The sequence below is a fragment of the Colius striatus genome, chromosome 11 (assembly GCF_028858725.1).
Source record: "Colius striatus isolate bColStr4 chromosome 11, bColStr4.1.hap1, whole genome shotgun sequence".
Classification (NCBI taxonomy): domain Eukaryota; kingdom Metazoa; phylum Chordata; class Aves; order Coliiformes; family Coliidae; genus Colius; species Colius striatus.
The window spans coordinates 24,918,904-24,941,665 of record NC_084769.1 but is presented as its reverse complement, the minus strand read 5'-3'; the positions used below and the strand labels follow the sequence as shown (position 1 = coordinate 24,941,665).

At 39.5% G+C, this 22,762-nt stretch overlaps 1 protein-coding gene across 1 annotated transcript in view; it reads right to left on the bottom strand.

Annotated features, from left to right (window-relative positions):
* MTX2 (metaxin 2) overlaps positions 1 to 22,762 on the bottom strand; it is a 39,390-nt gene that overhangs the window by 5,826 nt on the left and 10,802 nt on the right. Inside the window, 3 exon segments of the mRNA XM_062005169.1 lie at positions 2,408 to 2,480; positions 14,629 to 14,675; positions 15,665 to 15,712. Of these exon segments, the coding sequence (XP_061861153.1) occupies positions 2,408 to 2,480; positions 14,629 to 14,675; positions 15,665 to 15,712 (168 nt within the window).

Here is a 22,762-nt window from a genome sequence, read left to right as displayed (position 1 = left end):
GTTGCCTGCCCCAGTCTTCACTCTCTAGTTGTGAGCTGGAATTTTCAAGCCCCCACAGCCCCGAGGTCAGGAAGAGGTTCTCAGTATGAGACCCACAGCTTCATGATCTGAAGACTGGGAGGGGAAAGGAGCTGCTTCATTATCATGGAAGCACAATGGGGTTAAAGCTTAATACTAGTAAGGCTCAACACTGAGCCTACAAAGCTGAGCCCTGAGGGTATGTTATGAAACAGAGCTAAAACAGCCAGTCCTCAAAAGGAGACTAGGAAATGACTGTCACTAGTGGAATTCATGGGGGTTTGAAATGCTCCTGAGTCTGTACACAGCATCTTCTGTGCTTGGTAGCTTTTCTTACATGCAGAAATAAGCCAGAGCTTTAAGGCAGGCAGAGATACAAGAGGAAGCCCTGTTACACACAGCAATGAAGCATGATAGAATTTACCCCTTTTTTCAGCCCTCAATGTATGAAGCTGAGGGCTCCTGCCCCAATCCACCCTAACCAGCTTGGTTGTCCTGCAAATCATCATCCAAGTGTCACTGACAAACACCAGCTTTAAATCTTTTAGGATTATTTACATGATTGAAATAATTCACAAAACGGCAATGAATGCTGGGTACTTTGTACTACTGAAAATGTCCTCAAGTCCAAGGGCAATAAATGAATCTGCCTGTCACTGTAGGCAAGTCACTTTCAGCAGGCAACCCAAAGAGCAAGAGCAGTACCTTCCTGACTCTATGGACCTTATTAGCAATGCACTCACAAAACCCCACCTTTCCACCTTGCTCAAACACTGTCCCTGCAAACAGCAGACTCAGTCAAGGCCTTCATCACCATATTCACTTCTCACAGGTTCAATCAGCCTAAGGGGAGTAACTGAAGTGCATCACGCCAACAAAGGCTTCATCTGCATCCACACACTGCACATTGCGGAAGGAAATGCAGACCTCCATGCTGTACAAGTCACTGGGTTCAGTCAGACTGTACTTCACACACCAAGACAATCCTGTGCCATCTTACTTTTGACTCCCTGAGGATGGGTTTTGTCATTACATCAACTATGAGATAAATAATCTTCCCTCCAAAATGATGAGATGCAGATTTTGTCTCCTACTGCTATGAGACAAAGGGTGGTAGGGAAGGAGGAATAAATGAAAATCTTGTCTGGATCATCATTAAAGAACCAATATAATCAAAGGAAATGGGGCAAGTGAATAATAAGGACTCCAAGACTAACGGCAAAAAAGATGACACTTCTACCTACATTTAAAACTGAAGCAGTATCATTTCCCCCCTTTTGCTCCTTGTCTTCAACAGAAAGAGGCAGTGATCAGACTCAAATTACAACATCAGATGCCAGCAAATGTGGACGTGGGGTCTGAGCTGCAGAGAAGGGAGAGCACACAGCTGTCACCAGTCCTACTCCTGCGCATGCAAGATGCTCCTCTGTGCACGGATTCAGCATTTCAAAGCTGCCTTTATTTAACAATGAATCATTTACATGCCTCCATATTTTCCTGTTTTTTCACTGCTGCCAAGCAACTGGGTTTTTTAAAAATATCATAATGCCACTGCTTTGACCAAAATATCAGTAGCAGCAGCAGAACCCACACAGCTGGTAGACATATACTGACAGGCATTTCCATGTGGCAGCCATCAGCACGAGCAAGGTAATCGTTAAGTACCTCTCCACAGAAGAAAAATCTGGGACAGAACATGAGGATTGACACTTTTGCACCCTGTGTTCGGCAAAGTTCTCTCTGATTTTCAGGCAGCCTTCTGAAGCTGGCTTCTGCACGTTTTGAGGTAACCAGTCATCTCCAGCAAAAGGTAGGCTCTGTACCCATCTAATACTTATTGAAGGAGGGTTTGGATTCTTTTCCAGACAGTCTCATGGATCAGAGGAAGATTTAAAATCACCTGTCACCCTTAACAGTGACGATGCACCCTTCAGGCTGTTCCTGTACCAACATCCTGGCAATCACCTCCCAGACAGGGTAACAAAAGATCATCTTTCTCTGCTGTTGTCTCACCCCATCAATGGGAAAATATAACAGCATCACTGGAATATTCCCTGGATGCAGACTAAAGCCACTTTTGCAATTGTATGTCTTTCTGCTTCAGGACACAAACACTCCCAGTCACTTGAGAGGTTTCCATGGGGTATTTGAACTGCCTCACCGACATATTTGGGTACTGCATCCACAGGCACGGTTGCACGCTGTGCCAATATTACCTCACATTTGACTGTTTTAATTGTTTTCACTAGAGAAATTGTGCTGGAGAGGAGGGGGAAAGGTAACCCCTACAAGGCAGCACCGACTGACTGTTAACAGCAAGACAAGGCATAGTTGCCATGGTATCAAAATGGAGGTATAATACAGTAATCTAAATGAAGGCCATACTTACCAGATGGGGACATGTACTCAGCATTTGCCCTGCAAACCACCCGGATTGGCAGATTGCACATTTGCAAAAAGGCCTGGAAACAGAGTCACATTTAAAAAGCATTAATATACCAGTGACAAACATGTTTTTCTCAATACATTTGGCTGCATTTTAGCTAGTTCCTAGCAGATGTTTATCAGTTTAGCTCCTTGCATACTGTATTTAGGAAGAAAAAAGGGTAGGTAAAGAAAAATGAGGTCTTTAACTTCCTTAGACAACTGTTTATCATCCAATCATTGACTGGAATTCTGTCAAAGTTTCATCTGTTCTTACTGTTTTTCAAGATAAGCAAAGAAATAGCATCTTCCAGGCACAATTAGTGCTGTGGCTGTACACAATTAAGTGGCAATTTGCCACTCTTGAAAATCATAGTACTTACCTTCTTCTGGCTAACGCTGGCTAACCAAGTTCACGTTGTGCAACACAACAAATGTGTATCACACTTTCCCACACTGTATTTACAATACATAATTGTATTTACAATTATGTTATATTTACAATAACTGTCAGAAGTATTGCTCTATTATATCATCAGATACAAATCTTTGGGAGGAAGTGTTCATCATCTTTCATTTACGCAAATCACAGAGAGCATAAGTGATCAATTTACTGTTTCTTTCTATCTGAAACCTTAGACTCAAAGCATACTCAGTAGGATAGCGATTTTTTGTCAGCACCCACCATCACCACAAAATCTTTAGTGTGTTTCTGTTGAAATATCAAAATATCAGGAAAAATAATTGAAATTCAGACAAAACATGGTAAGTAAGTAACCTCTTAATCTCTAGATTTTCTCATAACTCAGCTAAATGCTATTATTCATTTTGTCTTTCCAATTAGACCAGTCACAATGCCAGATTTCAAAATTATACCTATTTATCCACAGTGGCTTGAGGTGAAAAAGGAAGAAAAATACTGCTACAACACAATGCTTTCTACATGAGCCTCCTTCTAGCCTTTCAGATTGCATGATCTAGTAGTAAACTCTACTCTCACAGCTTTAGATGCTAAGACTCTAATCATAGACATGAAAGCAACCTGAAACTTACCCTTGAGATTGCTCTCTTCTGCACTAAATGAGACCATAAGTCAGGAACTAACACTGGCATCAGCCCTGTTCCTAACTTTGTGGCTTCTCTAGTACCCATTGAGCAAACAAAAATAACTCAACAGTCCCTCTCCTTTCTCATGTGCTCTTCAAGCCCTTTACCCCCAAACCCTAACCCAAACTAGGGAAAAAAAAGCCAAAAGCTTTTATCTCTCTCCAACCAAATCCAGGAACTGCACAGTCTATTATGACATTTGCCGCTTGCAGATTAAGATGACACAACTCAAATCCAGATCCCAGTTTAAAGTGGAACTACGGTCATAAGCTGCTACACAAGACATTGATTAAAGCTGACCAGAGCCTGCCTCAGAACTGTGGAGGCTCTGCAAAGCCCACCAGAAACCCGCGTTTCTATCCTCAGCCTAACTCTAATTTATAGCACTGCTTGAGAGTCAATTACTATAAATACACATGCAGACAGAGATAGAAAGACAAGTATTATAAAGCGAGGGTACTAGTCATGGTCAACATAAGCCAAACACTGCAGGTCCTGTACTATTTAGCAATGAAATGGTCTCTAGAGTGCGTCATCACAGCTAGCACCTCTGTTACTGCTTAAGGTTGCAACTATCACCCAAAGAAAATACAAGGCACTGGACACATGTGATAACCACCGCACTTTGTAAGTCTGCCCATCAGAGTCCAACAAAAACTGAGGCTCTTGCTATCTCAGCATCCCAAACTCCACACAAGCAGTAGAACACTCAAATGGCTAATTCTTAAATGGGAATTTAAGGCATTGTTCTGTCTTTGTCCTAGATCTCTTCCTTTGCCTCCTGGCTCTACAGGACCTAGCAATGTCCTGGCTGTTCCAGCTACTATTATATTATCATGTCTTCTGCCCAAACAGGGGCTTTGTAAGCAACTTCTTTGTAAACAGTTAACAGACAAGAATGCTGAGACTTTGATTTCAATACATGCTCCTGTGCCATTGTTGGACATGATCTAACCCACCAAAAACATATACTCTACCTCAAGTGGCATACAGACTTTGTTTTTCTGAAAGCTCTACTGCTAGCTAACAATGTCACCTCAACAGTACTGTGCTGGAGTGGAGCTGATAGCATCAAACAGCAGCTCCCAAGAATCTAATCTTTGGGTGGGAGGAGTGAACTTCTGCCATACTACTTCATCCTTAGTTGTTGAATTTCATCTCGAAAATATGTGAAGTTTCATTTGGTCTAGGCTTACCAAATGAATTTCTTTTGCAGAAAGGCACTAAATGATCTCTGTAATTCTGCATTAAGATAGAGATGAATTTTGTAACTGCCATGTACTATTCTCACTGCAAGTTCAGAAGGAAAAAAGTTTTAACTGCACGGGAATTAGGGCAATACATGAATAACTGAAAAGCTTGTAAGTGCAGAGACACATTTGAGCAAAAGGAGAACTGGATTTACTTTTTCTTATCAGCATGTCAGAAATGAGACATGCTGACAAAGAACACTTAGCTTACACAAATTTCTTCAGCAAATTATTGCCTACTGTATATTGTATTATACAGAGGCCCCTACATAGTACAAAATACCTACCATAAACACAGTTTTTTACTCTGAAAAACAGTCTTCAGCATAGAAGCTGAACTATAAATAAAATCTTTTCAGTGCAGAGTTCAGCCAAGTTACCACCAAAAATCTGAATCTGACCTTTCCCCCTCTTCTCAATAAACATCCACAAACAGAGGAGTATCGACCTTTACTACATTTGGCAGGGAAATTCTACCCTAGTCTCCGGCCTCGTGCAAAGGGGATTGAGAATATGTTGCCATTTTGGCATCTCAGAAATGCAAACACGCCGGGTCCATCTGCCTTTTTTGTAGTTCATAAAGAAATGAGGAGAAAAGAGGCTGAGCTAGAATTAAGCTCTAATGTGGGAAAAAATACTGACTAAATAAAAAAGTTTGCTACTCTGCCTAATAAAGCACAGATCCCAGTAAGCTTATAAAAAGCCAGCCTACCCTCAATGAGGTAAAAAAGTTATTTAAGAAAAAACTTTTAAAGACCCTAAACCAAAAACCTGAGAAAACTTCCTTGGAAGTGTCACCTTAGTTCTGATGAACACTTCATAGATAGGAGACAAGGTCTGAGCTTGCAAAACTGAAGAGTGATTCAAGACTAAGATTGGGCAAATCCATCCAGTTCTGCATTCACCTCAGCAGTCCTCCTGTGAGGCTCACAAACACTGACCACTGAAGCTGCACAAGACCTGTTACAGCAACCTCCTTCAGCATCCATGTGCCAACACCTATTTCACTTCAGTCTCTGTATTTAGGATCAGCTTTAAGGTGAGTGATGAAATAGTAACAAAGCATAAAGAGAACAATGAAAGAGCTGAAGACAAAATCGTTTATTGCCATACAATAAACCTATATATATATGTATCTATTAAAAAAAAAAGTAAAACTGCTATTACATCTTTAAAATATGGAAGCCTGGGGAATTAAAAGACCAATATGATGAGCTGTAATTTGCACCCCAAGTACGACATTCAATTTTAAGTGCTCCTTAAATATTGCTCTGCAGGAAAATGAAGAAAAGCTCCACTGTACGAGAGAAGTTTAATCTTTATTGGATCCACATAGCCGAACTAATCATTACCTAGAGAAGCAGGTCAGTATCTATTTCTTGATTCAGTCTAAAGAAATGGTCCACTGGACAACTTCCAAGTTGACTAAAAAATACATGTCCACTGACAAAAGGAGATAGTACTATCCCAAAGTATGAGATCTCAGACTAAGAGATAAGCCTTCCAATTCACATTGCTATGAGAGTACTTACATTCTTTCATCAATGTAACTGATAGGCTTTGGAAGTTTTTAGTATTAACAACACAGGTGTGTGTGACTTTTTAAGTACAGTGAACGCACTTCATATTTATGGAAATTATGGCTTCTTTCAGAAAAAAACAGATTGACAAGGATCATGACTGGTGCCTTCTTATAAACATGCACTGCCAGAAACCTGTTTTTTTTTTTATAATGCATTGAAATAGAGGAGTTGTACTTTACACAAGAACTGATGTTAGACAGTAAGTGGCATGAACTATTAGCAAAATAGTTGCAATTGGCACAGATGAAAGAAATCCTAGAGAAAGAACACAGAACAAAGCAGCAATTTTGTGAGCCTTTATCTCATTTAACGCTTTAGCCCAGTGATCAAGGAAGGATTTGTTCCCTTTTTGACCACTCATGTAGAATGTCAAGAGTCAGTACATTTGGTGTGCAGATGGCATCAGACCACCATGGCTTCCAAGCCTGATAAAAGATGCAATGAAACACTGACTATTCCAGCTCAGAGCATCTGATTTCTCTCTGGGTATCTTACATATATAATCAGAGCAGCCACGTAACCCCTCGCTTTTCTTGTCAGAGAAATCATCAGCAAATGGGAATGAGCTCAGCTCCCCTGAGTGCTTCTGGAGTGAAGGGTGAGACTGAAGGCTGAAACCACCCCAGTGCAGCTCTGCTGAGATTTATGAAGATATCAACGCCCCTTCAAAGACACAGCATCAAAAGCTGAGCAATCTTAAAGATCAAGGGCCCAGGCTTATCCTAGTACATCAGAGATAGTTAGCGTGATAAATTTGACTGATCAGCTTTAAAAGGGACTGAAAGAAGCCAACTAAATTCCAAGTGACACATAAGCTAGTTAATCAAGTCCTTGTGAAAATGCACCTTAAATGTAAGCAAGACAGTAACAGTAAAACTAGAAACAAGACACTTAACTGAGCATAGCCTGTCACACCTTGCCAAGATACCTGGAAATGAAAAGAACAAGCATTACCTTTCCTGCTCTTTTGTGCTCTGAAAAATAAAAGGATACTAGTACAGAACAAACAGGGTGACCATCATATGCCACAACCTGGATCACCTCCAGCACCTAGGAATCTCACACAGTAATATCACAGCAGTTGCAGTTCTTCAGAATAGGGGGCAAAAAAAATAGTTCTCATGTCTGTGGTAAAACTGGTACACAGTCTAACAGTGTTTAATAATACTTTGAAAACAATTCTTCCAAACAAACTCTAAGTGGGGAAAGGAGAACTGAATTCCTGATGGAAAGGACAAAATAATGCTTAATATCTATCCAAACACCTATCCACCTACCTGGATCAATTCCTAAAGGGGAGGAATTAGCACTCTTATTTCCCCTTGCCCATGCTACAGAAGATGAAGAGATGATAGCCCAATAGACTTTACACAAATAAAGGAATGTCATTCAAGCATAAATATTGAGAATTCACTACAACTGGAAGACAAACCAAAATGCTCAGGCTTTTAAAAGGAATGAGTAATTTCATGGTTCATACTACTTAAGCACAAAATCATGGGATTGGTTAGGTTGGAAAAGAGCTTTAAGATCATCAAGTCCAACCATCAACCACTAACCCACATCCCCAAGCACCACATCTACACAGCATTTAAATACCTCCAAGGATGGCAACTTCACCGCTTCCCTGGGCAGCCTCTTGAAAAAAAAATTTCCCCTCATATCCAATCTAAACCTCCCCTGCAGCAAGTCAAGCCTATTTCCTCTTGTTCTATCACTTGTTACTTGGGCAAAGAGATCAAAACCCACCTCACCACAACTCCACCTCAGGTCGCTGCAGAGAGCAAGAAGGCTTCCTCTCAGCCTCCTTCTCTCCAGACTAAACCACCTCAGCTCTTTCAGCCGTTCCTCCTAAGACTTGTGCTCCAGACCCTTCACCAGCTTCACTGCCTTTCTTTGGGAAAAGTTCTATCTCACTTCTTATAGTGAGGGTAATGAAGCATAAAACTAGGTAAGAACTGAGTTTATTACCCTGGCATCAGTAGGCATGTCTCCTCTATCCATATGGTCCACTGATTATTTGCATTTCTGTAATTTTTAAGACAGGGGCCTGATTTCTTGTGCAGTATTGGCATTGGTCAATGACTGAAGCAGTTGCCTGGAAAACTGTCATTTAGTAACTTTAGACAGTTTTAAGTTACTTCTAGAACAAAGTGTGTCCTTTCTTTGGATGTGGTTAATGTGAGAAAAGGATAAAGGTATTAAAAAAAAAAAAAAGATTTGGCTTATTAGGGTGTCAGCTTCTCTCCTATGCATGCTCTCTGTTTCTCTTCTCTGCAGGCTAACAGACTCCCCTCGCACGCTCTTCCAGTCTCTCTACCTGTAACATCACCTACCCTTCCTGGCACCTGGGGAGGGAGAAACATAAACAATCTATTTTTGGAAATGCTACCTCTCCTCTTCCAGACTCAAAGCACGGAGACTACAAAGTTCCTACTGCTTCTGTGCACCTTGTTTTTAATGGGAGACCTTGCTGTAGTCAGGGAAGTGGTGAACTGTATAAAGTCCATAAGAAGAAAAAGAGAAGAGGGAGGAAAAAGGATGCTACTAGATGAATTGTGTCTGTCTTTCCCTGACCTCTCAAATATTTACTGTTATAGCCTAGGGAAGAAAGACTGTGGGAGTGAGGACAGCAAGTTGTAGGAAAAGCACAGAGAAGCCTCTCCATGCCTTTTCTGCCCTTCTGCACACTGATCCACACAGGACTATTGCCCTGCACTGCCCTCTCTTCCCTTAGAGCAGCATGAGCCCCATTTACAAAGTCAGTACAGAACAAACCAGTTCATCTCTCTGCCGTAAGAGAACAAAGTTATCAGCAGCAATGTGAAAAGGGCTGATAGGAAGCTTTGAGGTGACACTTGTTACAAAATTAATCAACTACCTTATGCCTATCACTCACTTCAGTCACCAGGTGACACCTCCTGCCAGAATTACAGAGTATATTTACAGCAGCATTGCTTGAAGGACACAATCATCCTAAGGATTATTTTGTTTTCTTATAGCCTGCCAAATTTCCAATTCAAAATGTAGGTAATACAGTGGACTTCAATTATCTGAAAAAAATAATCAAGGATAATCATATTTGGGCTGCTTTAGCACATTTAAAAGCCCCAAATCCACAGCCAGCCCCAGGGCAATCCACTCCACCCTCCCCTTCCTCTTCTCCCACAACTGACATTCTCATCTCCACTGCTGCTGCCACGCTCAAAACAATGCAAAAAAAGGATACCATTGTGTCCTCCTGTGATGACGAGGATGGGAAATGACTGTGCATGAAATACAATGGGAAAGAATAAGAGGAAGGAGTTTTGTATTTATTCCTACAGTTCATTGGTTTAGGTGCCATTTTTACTCTTGCTTTCCTTTCCTCTTTGCCCTTCCCGGATAAGGAAGGGATATTTAGACACCGTCAGCTGAAAACACACATTGGGCAGTGAACCACCCAGTCAGAACTCCATCACAACACCCTCCTCTTCCCCTCCAGTCCCCTCTCAGAATGAGTAAACACATATACTCATTAAAAATGAGTTACAGCTTGATGTAAATCATATCCAGATTGCAGTTTCTGAGATCAGAGGCAAGACTCAAATAGTTTACAACTTACGTCCCCACATGAGGAACGCTATTTTCAGATGGCACACTCCAGGCTTTTATTTGAAGAAGACAGATTCATGATTAGTTTTTAATAAAGAACAAGGCATTCCAAGTGTCACTCAGCAGCACTTCTAAAAGCGCTCACACAACACTGTTGTGAAGAAAGAGTGAAAGGCGTTTTCTGTTTTCATTTTTACGTTATTTCACGACCATACAAAGGACAATATGTGATGACAACTGAGGAGTTATTCTCTACTTCATTGCAGGAACACAATCTGAAATTAAAAACCATGAACAAATCTACAGAATAATTCAGTTTTTATATCAAACAGCTGCAGACCCTGTAACTGAAATAGTGTGTCTAAGGTTATAAATGAAAACTGTTCAGTATCATTCTTTGAGTGACAGATTAAATTCCTAATCCAGTTATGGTAATGGCCACATTTGTAGTTTAACATAAATTAAGAGCTTAATTATATTTGTGACTATTTTACACAAAATAACAAATTCCTTTGTACCTGTGAACGTAATTTATAGCAAAGCCACGTTCGTTCTCCAAAACAATCTATTTTACACTGCAGTACAATGCTGCTCTAATAGTATAATGTAATTCTTGTTGTAGAATGTGGAAAGAGAAGATTCACTGGTAGCAGAGAGGTTTTGAAGATAAATGAAGATGCTATTCATTCAGAGGTAATTTCATCTTAGAACTATATGAAAGATGTTTTGCTCACAAACAGTACCTGTATGGCTTGCGATTTAAGCATGTCTTCAGCTACAACGCAATGCTGCTAGATTGATTATGTTGATACTAAATTTCTCATTATGAGGAATTCCAGTTTTTATTCTCTCTACAGAAAAGATTGTTGGATTTTCATTTCTGTACTAAACCTTTGTTCAAGCCTCAGCAACAAGTTCCAATTTCTGCTAATGTTTTGTGTAGAGAAAAAACAAACTACAATTCATAGCCCGCCCCCCTCCCCGAAAAAAACCAAAAATCACAAATCTGTCAAGGGCAATTCATCATGCATGATTTGTACCTTTATTTGATTACTTGTTGAAGTAAATAAGCAGTTAGTCTGTTTAACACAATTTTAAATTGCCCAAACATCCTTCTGTCATTCAGGACTAAGAACAGACAATTCTAAATGCACTTTTGTGGAATATATTAAGACCATTTACAAGGACATCAATTGCACAAGCAATTAATACATAGCATAATGAGCTGCAGGCTCTATAACCTCATGATAACTACGAGAATTTCCACAGTTCTGAACATTTTAGATAGCCTTTTAAGCAAGACTCTAACTGCGTAAAGATTTCAGAAGAACCTGTAGTAACAGAGGCGGTATCAACATCCACATTCTTCCTCCTGACAAGTTGGAACAGAGGCCTGGCACAGTGCAGCTGTATTAACCCCCTCCCTCCTACTCAGTCACATTACTTCCATCCAGGCACTAAATGAAAAGGCTTTACCTGCATTAACAGGGACACAGGGCCTGGACAGTCTCTCTGCTTCAGACTGAAATACACTCTCTTACGGTAATTCAGTTTTAATCCATTTTAAAAAACATTTTTCCCTCCTTGAAGCTGTGGAGTTGTTTTGTTACTGAAATATAATTGTGTATTCGCTTCTGGGTTTTGGCAGCTTTTTTCACTATGATAAGACAGAGAAGCAGGAATGCTGTCTAATGGAAGCTGTACAATAAATAAGCAGAGAATCGTTTTAACCATGAGTCACATTACCAAGGAGGTGTATGCATTTTCATTAACTTTAATGGGAAGAGGGATGAACATCTCACAAGAAGAACAGAGCCTTCATTCTCTGTACAATGTTCTCTTTCATGTAGCTGGATAATCATTACTGATTAGACTTTCCCTTGATTTTAGTTCATTTCCAGTGAAAAATCAAACTTATTTAATATCAAGATTTTGCAGTCTAAGACCAAACGGGCCTCGCATTCAACAGGACTGTGTAATACACTACCTAAAGTTAACAACCAGTGCAAACACCAAGATGTACCAGACAATGCATTAGCTCATTTGAAGTTATGTTGCATTTTCAGCAAATATAAGGAACCTGAATCCAGTAAAAGACAAAGGAATTGTTAAGTTAGTCTGAGAACAACAATGGGTGAAAGAGAAATTGAAAAACTAACAATAACAAAAAAATCCTAAGAGAATCAGCAGAGACATTCCACAAGATGAGAGAGGTCAGTGGTTTGGGGGTTTTTTTGTTGGTTTCATTGTTTTTTAACTACTGAAAGCACCACCACTCTTGCTTAGCAATTCCCAGAAGACTCTGTCCTCCCCTCTCTTATCTAACAGGCAGCTACAGTCAGGAGTCCAGATTTCATTGCACAATGAGAAACAGTAAGCCAAATAAGTATTAAAACAGCAAGACTCAACCAACTTCCTATGTAGTCCTCGCTGTTCTAGTGCAAACTAAATGTAATAGTCTGTTACACTGAGAGTAACCTGCTCTGCTGTCTGCTTGATCTGCTTTGACATGAAGTACATGAAATGCCACCTGTATTGCTGGTTCATCAATTTTAAAAGTCAACTTCTACTCCTGCTATGGCATTGGACTTCATTCTTTATTTTCTGTGTAGCTACCTGCATATACGTTCTCTGAGAGCTACCCTATAGCAGCATTAGAAAGAGGTGCTGCAAGGAGATTTTGAGAAAGATCTGCAAGACCAGTTGCAGCACATTTAGAGTCTTGTTGTGAATCACGTTCCTTAAAGATTTCATGGTGGCTCCATATTCACTTTTGATCAGAGAGACTCAAAATTCTGATGTGTGAAAGTTCAACATGCCATGGACAAGCTACATATCTGCTCTGATGATATTCATGTGCCCCAAATCAGTATCGGGGGAAAAAGAAGGTCTTTAGAATGAAAAAAAAATGCCTATATACCACCTCCTATTCCTCCTCCTATTCCCCATTCCCATTTCTTCCTCAGGATAAGAACACACTTTCCCCTCCTCAGAAAAATGCAAACACACCAGCCAAGAGATATCCAGTAAAAAGATTAAAAAGGCTCTCGGCAGAATTGAGTAAATTCTAAAACAGAGGAATTCAGCAATTTTCAAATTGCAAAACACACTGACATATTTAAAGCTTTCTGATCACTAAGCTAGCAATACATTAACTACAGATCCTCACATCATTTCAAAATGGATCAAAGACACCACGGATAGCTATTCTTTCGCAGTCACAACCATGTTACATAGATTCTTCAAAATAGATATGATTCTCCAATACAAAATTGTTCTATAAAGTTTAAGATCAGATATCTACCAGAGCCATATTCATAGTCATGGCTACTATCAGCTGTCCAGCTGGAGAATATTGAAGAAAAACAAGCATTTTTAATATATTATAGTTAATTTATCATCTAAGTGACATGTGTAGGATAACAATGGACTAGAAACAGTAAAGCAAAATGATGCATTATAAAAGGAAATTTTAGAGTTGTGCTCTTATTCCTTTTTTTCATGTTTTAAATATAAGCCACACCTACATTTCATGTTTGATGGTAAGAAAATTCATGAGAACCACAAAAAATACAGTTGCTAGAGTAAAAAGGAACACCAGGATCAACTGAGCAACAAAACCACTTATTGTCTCATTGTTACTATGAGACAGTATAAAAAACACACAGCTCAAACAAATAAACACTGCCCCATTTATTTGGTGTATCAAAGATGACTCCTCTTTCCAGCAAAGGATAAAGGTATCTTCTTGATGTGACAGAATTTTATCTTAAGAGGCATTTTGCAGATGGCCAGACTGGTAGGAAAAAAATTAAGAGATCCTGGAAGTAGTAACTATGATCAAACAACCCTAACTCATTTACCAGTAATATCAGTTACAGTCTCCAAGTGTCCCACTTGAACTAAATGGGATGTGACCCTTTTGGATAGACCTCAGAGAGCTTGCTCAAGCTGCTCTGAGCTAGATCACACACAAAAAGCAAGAAGCAGGGGAAGAGTGCAACTCTTTACTACATCAAGCAGCAACAAAGTTGCTGTGAAGAACTGGAACCTTACAGACATCCTGCTCACTACCACTTCTGACAGCCAGGTCCCCTCTGCTAATGGGGAAAACGTTAGTGGAATTTCCGCAGACTTCACAGCCACAGAGGTCAATTAGAGATGCAAGTTTGTCAATTATATGGACTGCTTCTAAAAACCACATTGGATCTCCATTCTGTATATATAATGACATTGTGAAAACCTATCAGAGACATGGAAGGATTTGATGCTTACAGGATGAAGCAAATACACCCCAAGTTTGGGGTAGTATTAGCTTTAAGAACTAAATAACCAGCACGTATCATGCAAGATGTTACAACACATTACCACACCAAGTGACAAAAGACAGGAACCATGCACAGTTCCCAGCATGAGTACACTAACAGATACTGTACAAATATGGACCAATACGAGTACAAGCATTAGCACTCTGTATGGAACTCTGTCCTTCAGGCTCTAAGACTTCAATGACAATGTAAACCAAATCAGATGCAGGAAACAGGTCATTGATTTTGACAGAAATAATTCTTAAATTATTCATTTAGCTAGATAATCACTCAGAAAAATAAAACAGAATCAACCTCTTTAGTTTAGAAAAGATGACATTTTACCTGAACAGCAAGGGAAGCTGCATTATCAGAAAGTAAAATTTGGTCCTCTGTTGAAAGAAAAAAACAAAACACACAATTACAAAAAAAAAAACCCAAAAAAACAGTGCCCATTTGGCTACTGACCTGTAACTGTAAGACATTCTGGATTGCATTTCCTATGCATAAAACAAGAAGCATATATATAATTATTACGCTACTGGACTAGAAAAACCTGTGATATGAATACTAAACTAAGGGGGGGGGGGGGGGGGGGACAGAATAACAGGAATATTTCTCCCGCAAATGCAATTCCATTTATCATACATTACCAATGTACAACAAAAAAATGCTCATGACTAAAAACCAAATGCTTGAGTTTCATGCCAATTACTCCTCTTCTAATCAAAGTTAAATAAAACCACATCTTCATAACTCCTCTGGCTAAAAAGTAAAAGCATTCAGAAACCTATAAAAGCAGCTTGCAGTTAATATTGCACACTGTGTCTAGGTCTGTCACACAAAAGAAAGATGACAAGTTCACTGCAATAAAAATTCCATGCTTAGAAGACTAGGGCTGCTACCTATTAGTCTTCATTACTTTGCAGTCTTCTGACAACTGTAGCAGGCTGCTGAGCCCCAAATGGGGGCCATAATGTGATCTGATGATATATGAAGAGCTGCTAAAGGGAGCCTGAACCATCCTAGCCTATACATTTTAACAGTTCCTTTTTACTGAGAGCACACTTTACCATAAGACTTCAAAAATCTGCTGCCTCAGCTATTGGTGCAGTAAATCTGCCAACTGTGCCTGCAACCACATCATTTTACACTGCCTACAGCAGCCAATATAATGAGTCAATAATAAACCAAGGACCTTATAGGCCATGAATAGCTGGTTTATATTGGCAGATGCAAGCGTGGCTAAAACCTCTGACCAGACAAACAACACAAAGGACTCTTTCAACAGTTTCTGTACTTCCTTGCAGTTAATTATCGTAGTGCATATTTAATGTGTGTTCTAAAAATCATTATTAATTGCAAAAACCAGTGTACCCACCCTTCAGTTGCTGATACAACGCAGCATTTTCAGGCCAAGGCTCTGCGGCTGTGGAGAGAAGAGGAATTAATTAAGAAGCAAAACAACAATGTGTTTGCAGATGCTAACTAAAAAGAAACGTTACCTACTGCAGGAACTCAAACTGCAAAGATGCTGATGCAAGATTACACCTGCCCTAAAAATGTCCCACTGTCACTCTCTTCTCCTCTCAGAGAGCAGACAACACAGAACAGAAAACTAAGTCCCAAAATTTAACGTTGCAAGCTAAAATTCAAGCTACCTTACAGAATGGCCTTGTAATTCTCAAGCAGCAAAAGCAGCTGTTTTTTCTCCACCATAAAGAGATCCTTGTGCACATTCCCATCACAATTCTGGCCACTCTCAAAAGCAATTATTTATTAAGGTACTAAACAAACAATTCTAGAAAGAACAGAACACGACACAGAAGAAAGAGGCATAAACTTCCAAACTGAGTGTGAAGAATGCTTTGGGGAAATGGAAAAGCTTTCTGCCTTTTAAAGCTGTGTCCTCACTGGTGCCACGTAATATTCACAAAGTCAGATGCTTGGGCACGTCACAAACCTACCCACCAGGATGAATGGAACTACCTATTGCTTTAAATTATGTACTGGTCAACCCTAAAATGGAAATGTCAATATGCATTTAAAAACCTGCATTATCAATTGTTCAAAACAGTTGAACAGTTTAAAAAAAAAAAAAGGCAAGGAAAAAAGACACTCGCATCTTCCACTTGAGAACCACCACACTGAATCAGTACACCAAATGCAAAAGCAATTATCAGTAATGATTTACTGTTAATGGCAGCATTAAGACAATTGTTTTGTCTGCATTACATTCCTTATCAGCATCTGATTAAAAATCTGGTTTTAAATACTATCTCAAACCTTGCATTCTACCCAAACTAGCTATGTGTAAAGAAAATTAATGCTCTAATCATATAAATCGTGGTTTTTTAAATACTAATGTCTATAAATAACTACATGTGGTTCTAACAGAAATATGTCACTGGCTTCAGGAAGGTCATTCTTTGTGTCTTTCCCCTCAGAACTTAAAGGAAAAAAAAATGCACCATTTTCTATCCTTCTTTTTGGATACCCATGAAGTATTAACTTTTATGGAAGTCGCACAGAACTGTAAAGCTTACAACACTGTACATAGTTTTGCAAAGGTCACTGCCTCTAACATTAAGGCACAGAGACTATCAAAGCTATACTAGTATGGGCATGAGAAAGTAACTAATCATATTTAAGTGTCATGAAAAAATGTTTTATGTTTTATTGTAGCAGTTACTGGTTTTACACCCCTCCATTAAAGTTTTGCCCTGCAGTAAAAATTCTTGAGGTGGAAGTACATTTACTACTTTAAATGAAAAGAGACTAAGGTAATGTCTGCGGTACTACAGCCTTAACTGTTTAAAATAATTTCTCTAACATACATTTCTTCAGGTCCATTGAAGTCTTGCAAGAGCAAATGGAATGAGGAAATTAAGAATGTTATAACTATACTTTAGCAAACTTACCAGTGCTAGACTCTGAGTCACAAAAGTATATTGATTTCAGAAATACTCCAGCCAACCAGAGAAGACATCCTTTTTACATGCCCAAAACTGTACAGAGAACTTCAAATTGCATGGGCCCATTTCTATGGAAATGTCTTTCCCTGACTCTCTTTAGACTGAAATGTCAGATTTATATTCAGTCATTGGATTGCAGCACAAACTGAAGTGTCCTATTTTTACAGAAGCATGTGGCTGAAATACTTCAGGCCTGCAAAAATCAAGTGAATTTCTCACTTTACAACAAAAAAGCTAGGTATATTTCAAGACATTCAAACCCTAATTCTAGCCTTATCTTGGCACAGAGCTATATGCAGCCAAGGAAATACACACACACAAACACACACATGTGTGTGTGTGTGTATGTGTGTGTATATATATATAAAAGTTTCTTGGCACAAAGAATCCAAAAGTGCACTGCTGCTAAGACATGCCTTATCCATGCTATAAACTAAAACACAAGTTTTTGTAATTTGTTTGCATTTTTCAGCTTAAAATTTCCTTCCACATTCACACACAGATTTTCATGAACCGTAGCTGCTGACTCTAATTTCATTAGTCATTATATGAAGTCTTTATCCCACAGGAGCATACACACAACTTGAGAGGAGGAAAGGACAAGGGCAAGTTTAAAATCTTTGCATTCACTCACTCACTCACTCTTTATTTGTGTGCTAATAGATGTCTTTTAACAAGTAAATGAAATTAGGGCAAACAGCCATGTGAAAATCTCAAGCTTCATTATTAGTACACCTTAAACTCCACATTTCAGCAGTTCTACTAAAATAATACCTCCTACACTTGGCACCTGACAGTCTCCAGAGGAAGGCCATAATTCCGACTGTGTTTGGACGAGGTAGGCACAAGCTCAGGAGCCTTGAACTGGGGCCTTCAGTTCTATGTACATAGACCAGAAAAAAAGACAACAGATTTTGCTATCACTGTACGTACTGAGGTTTAAAACAATCAACTTCATGTTAAGAGTCACCTATTACTACCTATATCCTTGAAAAAATATTCTGCAGCATGCATTCCAAACTGCATGCATCAAACAGTGTTGAACAACTGTGGAGGTACACAGACAAAGCCTGAGCAGCCCTCTGGAAACGAAAGAATTAAATACCTACTCACTATCTATCCCATATCTTCCAGTTTCTACTCGGTCTTTCTTCCAAGATGTTCAGAGCACAACACAGTTTTTTTCTGATATAGCAAGAAGTTTAAAGACACACTGCTACTGAGAGGTCCAGGTTCCTAAGGTGTAAGCTGAATTCAAGTATCAGCTCCCAAGCCACCTTCAACTAGCTTTAAGGTGAAAACAGGCAGCTAAGAGAGACCCAGCACCCCACTAGGGGAAGAGAGGAGGAGGGATTGCTGAAAGGATGTCACATGCCTCCATGAGAGGAGAAGGTGTGTAACATCTTTACTGTACGGCAATGACTCTTGCCTTATGAATGTAGGTGAAGACATAATTTGTAGAATAATAGGCACTAATATTACACGCTGCTTCAGTTCTGTCATATTTCCAATCCATCAAGTTGATTAATGCTATAATAACTCCTTGCAAACTTATCATTTGTGCACTAATGAAGTCAAATCCAGTTTATCCTTCGGCAACTATAATCTTCTGGTCCGAAGATGCTAGTTTCGCTGTTAACCACGGCTACTGTGGCACTAAGTATATAAAGAGAAAATTAATAAATCTGATGTCAATTCAGTTTCAGAACCTTTCAACACAGAATCACATTTATGTGTTAGATCCTACGCAACAGATGTTTTTACCATTAGCTGCTCATAGGATGAAATAACTGCCTGGAAGTATGCCTTACAGGAATAGCTTCTCTACATATCTTAAGAATAAGGAACTACTTGGTTCTCTCTTCTGCGTCCTTAATCTGAGGAATTACTATTGTGTGGTTTCAATGGGTCTGTCTTCCAGGCTTGCAATCTTTAGTAAAAGTTGTTTTCCCACCCTACCGCAGCTTTTCCCATGATAACAAATTAAAATACTTAAGTCTTTCATGTGGATTGTCTGCTGTTTGGACAGGACAGGCAACGCTCATACTGTTGTCTTTTCTTACTTTTCCACTACCATATCATTTGTTTTAATTGCAGTTACAGGAAACAATCATCTGTAGGATCAGTCCTCCCTCTTAAATTTGTCCTAATCTCCTTGTGAAATTTGTCTGAATAAGCTTAAGTTCAAAAGTTACTGAGAAGTGAAAATTACAGGGAGATGGACACAGGAAGCTTCACTGCACAAGCACTGTTATCCCAGGAACTGCGAATTCAGCACACGCAGCATCACAACCAGACAAGTCAAATGGCAAGTACATCACCTACGTAAAATCTTCTTTGGTTTTGAGGCTGATTAAAAATGCATGAAAAATTCACTGGGCTCAATGTGTTTGTTAGTCAAAATTTTTTACTTATTAACTGTTTTGCATAGAAAATGCAGACTTCAAACTGTCAACAGAGTTCTTGGGTATCAAATTAGACTTTTAGAAGAAAATTCTGTGAACTGGTATGTTGCATGTTCTCAGTGGAGTTTTAATTACTCAGGTTTGTAACTATTTATTAAAACAGATTCCTAGACTGCTCACTCGTCACATCAGAGAATAACTCAGAAAACGCATTGTTTCCACTCTTATAAAAAAACCCTTCCAAAACACAGAACTAGTCACGACAGTCCCTTCAAACTCTTTGCCACTAAAAATGTATTATTATTAGATGCATTTTTCAGATTTTGTGGTGAAACGTTTAACTTGAGCAACAGTAAGGCCAGACAGATATTCAAATAGCATTTTGATTTCAATGTTTCCAGATGTTTCAGACTGTCATCTCAACAATCAGACTTTATCCACACAAATACTTTGGGGACAGAGGAAGTAAGACAGAAGAATGCACATATACTTTAAGAAGAAATACTTAACAGCACTAACATCATGAGAGCAGCAGCTTACCTGAGGCCTACACACATCCTGGCTCCAACTAATGCTCTCAAAACAGGACACTCTATACTTGCACAGAGGTGAATTTTAATTCAAAGAATGAGAGGCTGCAATAACACTCTGTAGTGGTTTTGCCTGGACCAAGTTTTTTGGTAGTGGAGGAATCTACAGGGGTGGCTTCTTTAACCAAATATCTGTCAGAAGCTTCCCCTGTCACTGACAGGGCTAGGACCAGTTAGTTCTAAGATGGACACTGCACCTGACCCAGGCCTGACCAATTAGTGATTGAGGTAACGCCTCTCTGAATAACATATTTGAGAAGGGGAAGAAGTTGTTGCACAGTTGCTAAACTGCAGCAGCAGCAGGGAGTGAGAATGCCAAAACATCTCCACAGACACCAAGGTCAGTGGAGAAGGAGGGGGAGCAGGGTGCTTAGGCCCTGGAAGAAAGACTACCCTATGACCTGTGGTGAGGACCATGGTGAAGCAGCTGTGCCCCTGCAGAGAGAGAGGAGCCCATGCCAGAGCAGGTTTGCTGTCAGGACTTGTGATCCTGTAAGGGACTCAGGCTGGAGCAGTCTGTCCCTGAAGGACTGTTCTCCTGGTGGATGATCCACGCTGGGGCAGTGTGTGAGGAACTGCCCCCATGGGAGGCCCCATGCCAGAACATTTGGTAAAGAACTGTAACCCATGGGAAAGACCCACGCTGGAGAAGTTTGTGAGGGACTGTCTCCTGTGGGGAGGGACCCCGCACTGTAGCAGTGGGAAGTGTGAGGAGGCCTCTCCCTGAGAAGAAGCAGCGGCAGAGTCCATCTGTAATGAACTGACCACAACCCCCATTCCCTATGCCGCTGCTTGTGGGGAAAGAAAGGGAGTCTGGGAAGAAGAAGGGGTGGGGGGAGGTGTTTTAAGATTCAGTTTTATTTCTCATCTCCCTGTTCTTATTGTTCTTTTAATAAATCAAACCATTTCTCCCCAAGTTGAGCCTGTTTTGCCTGTGACGCTAATTGCTAAGCGGTCTCCCTGTCCTTATCTCAACTCACAAACCGGTCATTATATTTCTCTCTCTCATCCAGTTTAGGAGGGAGAGTGATATTATGACTTGGTGGACACCTGGCTAAACCACCACACATTCCCACAGCTTAGTCTGTGCAAGAGGAAGCACCACATTACCAAGATGGTCTACAGTGTCTCAGTCCTACCAGTTCCTTGTCCAGGCTGTTCAGAGTTTCTTTATGAGACAAAATCCAGTTTCAACTCCTACACTCTGAATTACTGGGAAAATATTCATCCTGTGTCAGTGTTGCCTGGATGGATGGGAGATATAGATATTTTCATCCACCTTCCTCAAGCAACTTGACAATGATGAAAGAGATGTAATGAAATAAATGGTTTACAGTTACGCTTTAACCCTGTTACTTAAAAAAAAAAAAGACTCTGTGAAAATGAGACAGCATGAAATACTTTGCATGTTAAACTGTGGAATATGCTAAACAACAGTTTTGCCGTTTCAAATACAAATTTCACATTTCTAGTATAAACAGTCACTTTCAAGCAGTAGGGTAGGCCACATGGTTTGCCCTGCTAGTCTGCCACTCGTTTAGCACGCTTGTCAAGCTGCAGCATTCTTGAGTATTAGCCACAGACAAACACCAGAAACCTCTGGATCCAGGCATCAAGATGTTCCCTCCTGCATAGGAAATGTAGTTATCAAAAAGGTTAGAAGTTTTTATAGGAAAACACTCAACTTGAAATTAGGTTTCTCCCAGCTCTTAGCAATGCTGTAGAATGCTAGCGGGCCAAAAACTTTTTTGGAAGGCAATGTAGATAGAAATAATTTTCTGTTATAAAACTAGCCTGCACCGAACAAGAATCAAGACTACAGAATTAACACTGAATGTTACTATCCTGTTGATTATTTCTCAAGTACTGAAACGATACAGTGATAAGTAAACAATTTATTTTCCAAATCTGCTATAAACTGAAGTTTAATGAATTCTCAGTATACCAGCAATTTACCCTTTGATATCTTCTTTCTTCTTCTGTAAATGAAGTACTCAGTTCACTAACAAACTCTTCCATGCAGTTCATTGTGTGCTGTTGGATAGGTGAGGCTAGGACCTGGTCTGGGAACATTTGATCTTCTCAGACAGAGCAATTTCCTGAAATATTAGAAAGTTTATAGATTGTATATAAATAAAGACTACTCCTTATTTAAAGGCACCATGTTTGCATGGATCAGTTTCCCTTTCTTTACATTCCTCTTAAACACTTTTGATGCTAAACTTGCATAAAAAGAAAGCAAGCTGAAACAGTTGTATTTACTGATTTGGTTCATATGGCATTAAAGACTTGTTAAAGCAGCTATCCTCTAAGGCAAGATATCCTCTATTACAAAAAACAACAAAGAAATGTTGGCATTACTTTGAATCACTGTATTTCAATATTACAGTTGGAGAGATTAACTTACATATTATTTCCACATAGTTTCCTTCAGCCTCTCCCTAGGTACAAATCTGATTAAATTATAATCAAATACCTTAAAACTGCTTTCTCACAAGAATAAACACTA